Source organism: Mastigoproctus giganteus, chromosome 7 (genome assembly GCF_048544385.1).
Source record: "Mastigoproctus giganteus isolate SK-2022 chromosome 7, ASM4854438v1, whole genome shotgun sequence".
In the NCBI taxonomy this organism is placed as follows: Eukaryota; Metazoa; Arthropoda; class Arachnida; order Uropygi; family Thelyphonidae; genus Mastigoproctus; species Mastigoproctus giganteus.
In genome coordinates, this window is record NC_143581.1 from 214908799 (window position 1) to 214919448 (window position 10650).

Consider the following 10650-nt stretch of genomic DNA (forward strand, 5'->3'; position numbering starts at 1 on the left):
GTTCTGTGGGTTTGAAGTTGGACAGTAAATGGATGTTGGCTGGTGGCGGCATGTGTTCGGACTGTTTTGAAAGAGAGAGCAGGAATTATAGAAGCCAATTCAGAAGAACAGTGCCCATGGAAGTATCTGTAGAAGAGGTATGCAGAGAAACAGTACATCTATGAGACAGAGTGGAGAGACGACTCTGTTAGAGATGAATCATTAATTAACTTAACTGCCCTCTTCTGAATGAAATCAAGAAATCTGAGAGAGGTTTTGGGGGTACCACCCCGATTTGGGAACAATATTCCATGGCAAGACGGATTTGCGATTTGTACAGAGTGAGCAGCTGTTTGGAGGAAAAGTAACGCCGAGAGCGAAAGAGAAAACCAAGTTTTTTTAGATGCAGAGGAAGCAATATTTGTAATGTGCTTGTGCCAAGAGAGATTAGAAGTCAGGGTAATCCCCAAAAGAGCTATATCACTTTGCCTAGAAATAGCAGTGTCACTAAAGGTAAGCATAGGAGCACAAGAATCCTTTTTGTTTGTTGTTATTTGGTTTTTTAGGAGCATTAGAAACTAAGGCCATATTGCTCCGGGGATATGCGGTGGTCATTCCCTGACCTTCCTGCATCCTCCGTATTTGGTGGTGACAGGCTCGAACCCCGGTTTAATCAAGAAGCGTGTGCTACGCACTGCTCCTTCCCACCTGGCTACGGGAGGTGCCAGTCCTTTTTGTGCGATATAAGACATGCTTTAGAAGGGTTGAAATCAACTAAGTTGTCTTTGCTCCACTGGAGAATTACCTGAAGATTGGCATTTAAGGACTTGGTAGCAGATTTTCGAGAAGTTGAAGCTAATTGAGCAGGGCAAGGTTTCTCAAAATGGAAAGTGGAATGCAATGTGCTATCATCGGCAAAACTATGGATAGGATTTCCAGTCAATGGAAGAAGGTGACTAATATACAAGATGAAAAGAGTGGGGGAAAGAATTGAACCTTGGGGACACCAGCATTAGTGGAGTGGTTAGAAGACAGAGAGCCACCTACCATCACACTCAGTGAGCGGTCAGAGAGAAAACTGGATAACCAATTACTAAAAACAGTTGGCAAACCATAAGATGGAAGCTTGTTTAGAAGACCTTTATGCCAAACACGATCAAAAGCCTTTGAGATGTCAAGAGCAACTACTTGTGTTTCACCGAACCTTTCCATTGAATTAGTCCATAAATGGGTAACATAAGCCAGAATATCTCCAGTGGGTCGACACTGACAGAATCCACACTGGTGATCGTTGATCAGACAGAAGGTTTATAGGTAGTATAAGAGTTGGCGGTTAATTGATTTCTCCATTACTTTAGAAAGAGTAGAAGTAATTGCAATGGGACGATAATTGGATGGGAAGGATTTGTCATGCTTTTTAGGAACTGGCTGGATATGAGCAAATTTCCAAGCAGAAGGAAAAACACCTTTGGAATAAGAAAGTGGAAAAAGGCGGCAAAGAATAGCAGTAAGTTCAGGAGCACAGGTTTTGAGAACAAGTGGAGAAATACCATCAGGATCTGGAGCTTTCTTAGCATCAAGATTCATCAAAATCCTTCTGATATCCTTTTGACGGAAGACCACAGGAGGCATTGAATGGAGCGTGTTGGGAATGGTGGGAGGTGTTTTACCAAGATCATTAATACATGAGTTGGAAGAAAAATGGGATGCTAGCAGGTCAGCTTTATCCTTGGATGAAGTGGCAACAGAACCATCTGGTTTGGACAGAGGTGGGAGAAAAGATGGGCAAAAGTTGCGGCCAATAGCTTTGGCAAGAGACCAGAATGCTTGGCTACCATTAGGGCAAGAAGCAAGTTTTCTACTCATAGCCTGTTCAAACTCGAGTTTGGACTGATTAATAACTGCTTTACAACTGTTGCGAGCTTTGGTGTAGGCAGAAAATGAAACTGAAGAATTAGAAACAAGCCGATTACTGTATGCAACATTCTTCTCTTGGACAGCCTTAGCACATTTATTGGAAAACCAAGGTTTAGATAAAGGACGAGATTTTAAAGTGGAGTGTGGGATAAGGGATTCCATTCCTGCAAGAATAATTTCACTGACACGATCTGAGCAAACGTTGACATCAGAAGTTTTGAAACAGTAATCCGACCAAGGAAAAGAAGAAAAGAAGTCTCGCAGGTCATCCCATTTTGCATTCTTGTAATGCCAAACAACACGAGGTTGGGAATAGCCATGAGATAAAGGTTCCATTGGAGAAGAGACAATCACCAAGTTGTGATCTGAAGTGCCTAAAGGACCTCTCACTTCGACCGTGTACTTAGAAGGGTTGTTTGTGAGAAAAAGATCAAGCGTATTGAAAAAGATTGTCCGGTATTCTTGTAGGTAAACGAACAATCTGTGCAAGGTCATTAGTAATTGCAAAAGCCTCAGCATCTCGACCTGCTGGATCGGTGTGACTAGAAAACGGAAGCCAGCTGGAGTTGTGAACATTAAAATCACCAAGGAAAATTACTTCACTGTTAGGAAAGTTGGACTGGAGAAAGTCAAGTTGCAAAGAGAGGAAGTCAAAGAGCTCCAAGTGATTAGTGGAGTTGGGAGAACGGTAGAGACAACAGATGAATTTGACACAATGAGGTAGAGAGAGAGAGATTTTAAGCCAGAGAAGATCAAAGAGAGGAGATTCCAAATTGCCAAGTCTCTGACAGGAAATATCAGAACGGACATATGCACAAGTACCACGTTTGAGGCGAAAGGAATCATACAGCGAATAATTTGGGCATCTGAGATGAGCAGTAGATGAATCAACCGATAACTGAGATTCTGTCAGAAAAAGTACATGGGGTTTGGCAGACTGCAAGTGGAAATGGACATCGTTGAGATTAGAATTGAGACCACGTATATTTGTGAAATGAATTAGGAAGTCCTTGGGAGGTTTAGATCTTTTCGCAGATAAGCTTGCTCTATTAGTTTGACAATTCATGGTGTATTCAATAGTAAGAAAAAGTTGCAATTATGAAGTAATGAAATTTTTGGTTATATCGCGTACATGTGGTAAGAATATACCCAGATCCTTGACATAACGTGGCCTCGACAATTCTCCCCGCATACACACTACTCGGACTCCCTTCATCCACTATCTGGCAGAGTAGAGGTAGCAGGATTATACACTAGCTGATCTGGAAGCTTCCTAGAGAGTTACCAATAGGTTCAGTCTGGTGTACTAACTAGCGACCAGCCTGCGAACACCGTTTTAGAGCTGTTCCCTCGAAATGTAAGGAATATTGGATCTCGCCACGACGTTCATCATAACCTCAAAAGTCATCAATCATACTGCATGATGGAAGAGATAGGGAAGGGTTGACCGGAACTTAGCTCTAGAGACTAAACATGGGTTCCACCACTTCAAGCCTCCAATAAGCAAAGTGGTGGTATTTCACCAGTTGATGAGAGTCATCTACCACCTACTACTGCCTGGTAACATAGAGGGACGGCGTTCCTCCATGTGGTGTGGGCGCCACACCTCGACCCCTGCTTACGTTGGTTCACACCTGGGTGGTCATCCACCATGTACTTGTGCATGGAGATTATACCCAGGATTACTAACAGTCCCACCATCGTGAAGGTGCAAGCAGAGGATTTGGCTGTCACAGACTGTCCGGACATCGCCAAAATTGGGTCCACTTGATTTGAGTGTCACCCGAATATCAGTTCCATCAGCGTTTTAGACTCCCAGGTAGCAAGTACAGCTTGTCTGGCATATCTGAGAGAATGTCTGTGACAGCCTCAAGGACCAACCCTTAATGAAAATTAAGGACCAAACCTTAATGAAATTACAAAATTTTATTTGTGCTCTTTGAAAAAAAACAGAAAGAAACTGAACTAAACTCCCAGAGGAAATGGTTTCACAGCTCTAAACTCATTACCATTGATCTAGACCGTAAATTACATTCGGTGCACAGTGTGTTCAAATGAAGAATATAATATCTCTGGAGTAATGTTCCACACATGCTGCATTACGTTGCCCTTTGAGACAGCCATATTAAGGACACCCTCGATAGACATTGGCCTTGAGGTGACCCCACAGACAAAAATCACACAGTGTGAGGTCAGGCAAACGTGATGGCCATGCAATGGGAAACAAAAATGACTAATGACTCTTTCTGCAGTAAAGTGATGCTGGAGAAGCTGCTGTACTGGTCGTGCGATATGAGGAGGAGCCTCATCTTGCATAAAAATTGTCTCATCCATCCTCTTTGCTGTAGTTGAGAAATAATGAAACTGTTCAGCATGTGATGATATCTTTGTGCTGTAACGGCTGTTGTGGCTGCTCCTGCTGGGTGCAATTCCTCAAAGAAGTATGGCCCTAGGATGAAATTTGAAGTTACACCTCACCAGATAGTGATTTTCGGCAAGTGTAATGGGATTTGCTGAATAGCATGTGGTGCTTCTGAAGCCCATATTCAGCAGTTTTGAGTGTTGACAGTTCCATCGAGATAAAAATTGTCCTCATCTCCCCGAAGAATGTTCCATTGCCAGGCATCGTCCACTTCCACTTCCATCGGCCAAAAACGTTACAGCAAATGCCATTCGTTTTTCAGGATCATCTCTTTGCAGCTGCTGCTGGCAACTGATCTTGTATGAATAATAGTGGATTAGTTTCTGAAGAATTTTCCACACAGTGGAATATGGGACATCCAATTACCTCACTACTCCCCGTGCGCTGCTACTAGTTCCAGCAGCTGTATCCATGGATCGGTCGATGATGGCCATTGCAACTTCCTCTGCTACCTGAGGTGAAACTGGCTTCTTTCCTCTTCCAGGCTTAACAACAAAGGACCCAGTTTCCTTAAATTTGTTAATCATCCTTCTAACTGCTGCAACTGATAAAGGACCTTGACATAAGTTCTTACAGCATCTAGATTCATGCAGAGTGGCTGCTGCATTGCATCCATTAACATAGAAGAACTTTGCAATTATAGCGCGATCGAGCAGAGCTGTTACAGTAAACTTATGGAATACACTTGCGATGTTCACATTGTGCCTTTATAGCTCTCAGCTGCTGGAAAAATTAAATTAAATCAGATTTATGCAAATTTTTTGCTCTCTCAGGTGTCTTATTTTTTAGTTTGGATTGAAAAGTTTAGTGCAATTCAGTTTTTCTGTTTGGTTTTTTTTTTTTTTTTTTTTTGCAAAGAGCACAAATAAAAATTTGTAATTTCATTAAGATTTGTCTTATTATTTATTTGGTGGTACTTTGTCATAGTTTTCCTCTTGTACAGTGCCATATTATCCTCTATTGGCAGATTATGGAACTAATTTTTTTTTTCACGGGATCCTTCTCCCCATGCCTTGAATAGTTTACTTACTACTTTTGGTGGCATTCTGCTTATTACATAACCAAGGAAAATTACTTCACTGTTAGGAAAGTTGGACTGGAGAAAGTCAAGTTGCAAAGAGAGGCAACTCACAATTATGGCCACCCATATAACACGGTTTCGCTCTAACATGGTTATAGAATTTCGGTAAACCTCGCATAACGGTGTTTTTGAGCTTTGGCGCAGAGAAAATCCTGCTATTATGTTGGATGTAATTTTTCAACATTTCCACTCTTTTTGAATCCCTGCTGTTGACTCGCTAATCAAAAAAATTATTGAGGAATCTCTGTATTTTATTTTGTTGGGAAATCCCCGTGTTTTATTCTGTGCTATTGAACTTGTGGAAAAATATAGATTTCAAAGTTTTATTACTATTCGATAGCACACCAGGTCATCCAAACATTGAAGTTATGTTCGTACCACCAAGTTGTACAATTTCTAAGTAAGTTAATACAACTTCTTTCATTCAGCCCTTAGATCAAGGCATTATATCCACCTTTAAAACTCATTACATCAGAAAATCGTTACAACGAAAAATTGATTCCGATCTATAGAAGTAATGGAGGCATGGAAACATTTCTCAATTATGGACTGTATCAGAATCATAGCTTTATCACTGAAAGAAGTAAGATGGTCAATGTTAAATGTGTGTGGAAAATTGTATGGCCAAGAGTCAGTTCATTCAGGAAATATGGTTCAACCGGCAGAAAACGGAATCACTGCAATAATAGAACTTGCTACATCAGTAAGAGGGGAAGGGTTTGATGATATGACTACTGAATCCCTCGTGCGTTGATAGAATCAGCCTCCCCCCTACACCAGGTGGAAAAGACCTGAGTTTGATTCCATCGATGACGGGAGGAATTTTTATGGGTCTTTTTCAAAACGTGGCTGAGTTAGTTTGGGCTCAGGCGAGTGTAGCATGATTTTTTTCTTCCAGAAACTTGGGTTTTTTGTCCAGTAAAACAGAAAATCGACCTGAGGACACACGCAATTTATAGACAATATACACAGAATAACATGGCCTTAGTCTAGTCGCCTATGTTCCTAAAAGAATTTAAAAAAGATATGAGTACTGAAGACCCTTGAAAATTACTGGTAGAAAAAGAGGCTGGCAAAGCGGATTTGGTGGAAATCGCATCGAAGGTAACACCACATCAATTCAGAGGATGATAGCACAGCTGAAAATTCTAAACTTCCAAATAAATTTTACAGTAAAAAGAATATGGGAAGGCATAAAGTTAGCCGAGCAATTAGAATCTTATTTTTTGAATGCAGTTTCTTGAATGAAAGGAGACCAAAGTTCAAAAGGGAGCTTCAGAAATGTGAAGCTCAGTTCCATACGATGAAATTCACAAAGATTTATCAAGCAAAAGCAAACAAACCGAGATTACTGATTTTTTAAAGAGAGCAGAAGATACACGAAATCTAGAATAGCGTATTTTTATTAGTTTTGTTAACAAAATAGCGTATTTTTTTTGTTAGCTTTTGGAACGTAAACCCCCCCCCCCCTTTTTGTACTTTTTTTTTTTTTTTTTTTTTTTTAAGTCCAGTAGAACACGGTTTCACACAAAACAACATTTTATAGGAACCTAACTACCGTGAAATGGCATCGAAGATAAAACTACATCAATTCAGCGGATGATAGCGCTGATGAAAATTCTAAACTTCCAAATTTTACACTTAAAAGCATATGGGGAAAAAAACATTTTATAGGAACCTAACTATCCCTATTCAGAGATAATTTAATTATGGCCACCCACCCTGTATATGATATCAAAATTATTTTTTGCATCCAGTTCCTTTGTGACCACATAATAGTATCCAATCAGATTTGTCAGGCAAGACTTCCCCTTAACAATCCCATGCTGTGTCTGAACTATAACTTCAGTCTTGTCTATATGATTCTGCATCACTTCCTTAACCAGTGACTCCATTATTCTCCCCAGAACCCAAGTTAAACTAACAGGTCTGTGATTATCCATGTCACCCTTTCATCCTCCTTTGTGAATTGGGGTCACATTTGCACATCTCATGTCCATGGGGACCTCCACTGAGTCCAAGGAAGCTCTCAAAATTATGGCTAAGGGTTTGCTTACTTCCTTTGCTGCCTCCTTTAATATAACTGGATAGATTCCATCCACCCCAGATGCCTTTCTTATGTTTATCTTCAATAATTTCTCCTCCTTTATTTCACCCATTCTTTATCCACTCTAACTTCTGTAGTGCCTGGTACAGTCAGTTTTGTGGCAACCTCTCATCATCCAGGGGAAGTTGGAGGTGTGGGTCTGTGTTTTGTTATTGCCACATTATTTATTGTGATAAAGATTTTATGCATACATGACATACTGATCTGCTGACTGCAAGAATACATAAGTAGCGATTAGTCTAAGTGCTTTTCCACATATTATCTAGGCTATACAGCCTAGTTAATATGTGGAAAAGCACTTGGTATATTAAATATGAAATGTTAATTTTAGTCTCAGTTCTTGTTGAAACAGAAAATTGATCATATTTGAGATTGAAACAAAGTGCAGACTGTGTTTGCTTATATTTTACTCTGTTGTCAAAGAGAGAGCTGAAACAGCTTCATTCCTGAATTCTTGTGTAACCCAAAGAGGGATGGAGGGCATTCCCAGAATTGCAGGATTGAAGAGAAAGAGAAAATAGCAATGAGAAGAAGATGCAAGTTATTAATATTATTTTAATAATCAAGTAGGAGGCTTTATCAATGTGGCTGGCTTATGCTGAAATGAGCATGAGCATAAGCCAGCCACATTGCTTGCTAAACTGACAACAGACAGGCTAAATTAGTCGCCATGTAGAACCTAACTCTTGGAAAAAGAAAACAAGCCTAGGGTATCCTCACACTAGGCAAGAATGGCTTAGAGTAGAAATATGTGGAAGCTACCTTTGTCCAGTTCATGTCCACTTACTGTATATCAGAGTACTTTCAGCAAAAATATCCTTACTGAAAATGGCATACATTAGATGCTGGCTGTGGTATTAGGGAAGTGTATGTCGACATGGGCAGCACATTATGAGATTAAGCATGAATGCTCTGATGAAAAAATGCATAGCTGATTGTTAACTGTCCTATCAGTTGCAATTAAACAGCAACAAAATTCCCTCCAGTGAGGTAGTTGTACTAAGCATGAATGATAGAAATTTATTTTTTTTTTTAAAAACTGCATTTAACCAGAGTAATTGCCCATTACAATATGTGTGTTATTATGGGAGGTGGGGAGATATAAAATATTATCTGAATTTGAAAGATTAACATTAGGCAGACAGGTAAGTTGCAACATGTTCCTATTCATCTAAAAATATTCAGTGGAGTTATCAGTCAGTATTTTCAAGTCAACCATGACAACACAGTGACTTTGACCACTTGTCACCCATTTGGAGAAGTCTGTGGTTGAAGCCCACTATGAGAAACTGAAAGAATTTTTAAAGATCCCTTCAGTCTTGACTGCAACCCTTCCCCCCCAGAATTCTGTTTTTCACCCAAAAATGACTTATGACTTGTGGTCAGGTGCCTGTATATAACAATATATATAGTGAATTAGCTGTGTACTAAAAAATTTGAAACTTTTATTGTTAATTTATTTTACTGTTTGACATAAATTACTTTAATGGCAGTTCATTTAAGTGATTTTTTTTGTTCACTTTTTACAGTTTCAAGTTTGGAAGCATAACACATTAAAGAGCACTCATTGAACCCTACTGCAGTTTCATTCATATGAATAAGGTGTACAGATTTTGAGATGATCAGAAAGTATAGCTAGTCAATGTGGACTCAATTCTGTGAATATATTATATGAACTTTAAAAGAAATTATCATTTTGTAGATACCAGTGCTCTCCAGTAATTGGAGATATTCGTGCCTAAAGTTTAAAATCTACAGTATGTGTACATCACTTCAGTACATAACAGTGGAATGTTCTTGTACATTCATGGTGGTACATATCTTAATGTACAGTGTAAAATTACTGTACTGTGGACTGACAGAATGTTATCTCTGACTTTATGTAGGTAATTGCACTGCTTTGAGATTATCTCTTTCTCTTTTTCTGTAGAATAAAAATGTGAATCAACATTATGCAAATACCCCTTGTGCAAACAATTTATAAAGAAATGGATACTCCAACATTCACAAATATTGTTTCTATGAAATATTGTACAGAGTAGTTTATTCCCCATTTTTATTATGTGGGTGTTTATTAACAGAGTATGTATATCCAAGTGGGACACAACTTTCTAACTGAATATATCCTGGGATTTGTGGAAGGAATAATCTCTGCTAAAATTGTAATATATAGAGCTATATATATATAAATATATATATATGTGTATAAAAGAGTGAATATAATATAGTTTTAAATGAATATTATAAATCATGATTTACCAGGTGTCCCGTGTGTTTACTTATATACACGTGTGTAATACTTTTGTAACACTTTTAGTAGGTTGTAGCCTCTTAATATTTAATGAATTAATTTCTCTTGAGTGATACTGAAAACTTAGTGTGGCGAGTTTTTTTGTTTAAAATATTGTTCGTTTTGAAGCAAGGTTTACATTTTTTTAAACTTTTCTGAAATCAAAATTTCTATGTTCTGTGAATGTAGTAAGTGCAGCAGTCTAGTGAAATGTTCAGTCTTTTACATTAACAAGGTCAATACTGATGCATGATTTGCAAAATGATTATTTTATTTTAGTTATTAATTTAATTAAAATTTCCTATTTTAATTAAATTAATAACCTATTTTAATTAAAATAATTTCCTTGATATTTTTCCCCTTGAGCTTCAAAAACAAAAAATATATATTTATGTTACCAAAGTACCTGTAGGATAACATTACAAAAAATACCCTGTACATAACAATATTTATTGAAATTCAGTAATTTATGATTTTGCAATAATTTAAATTATATGTAGTATTGTTTGAACTCACAAAATTATTTATGTAGAAAATACGATTACTAAAATCCATTTGTAAAGCACAGAGTTTGTTTTTATCACGGGCTTAATTTTTTTAGTAATTGGTATTTTATCTGAAATAATTTCACTATTACTATTTCATTTCTGCATTTTTTAAATATAATATTAGATAATATTGTCTGTGTTGGTATACTTAAAGAAAATTTTAATTAACTTCAGTCACTGAACTGATGTAAATAAAAAAAATTAACTGTGGTTTTTGTTGAGTTTATTATTTTTAAACATTTTAAGAAAAATAAAAATTGTAATTTTATGTGTAAATATGACCTGATCTGGGGAATCATTACTTAT

The 10650-nt window shown here is 37.8% G+C and overlaps 1 protein-coding gene across 3 annotated transcripts in view; it reads left to right on the forward strand.

The window, feature by feature from the left end:
- The window catches only part of LOC150083665 (protein lin-54 homolog), a 270775-nt gene extending 261172 nt beyond the window's left edge, over positions 1 to 9603 (forward strand). For all 3 annotated transcript variants that reach the window (XM_090378108.1, XM_090378106.1, XM_090378107.1), the window contains exon 13: positions 9036 to 9603. In XM_090378108.1, coding sequence (XP_090234234.1) covers positions 9036 to 9055 — 20 coding nt within the window. In that variant the 3' untranslated portion in view covers positions 9056 to 9603. The remainder of the gene's footprint in view (positions 1 to 9035) is intronic.
- The last annotated feature ends 1047 nt before the right edge of the window (positions 9604 to 10650 follow it).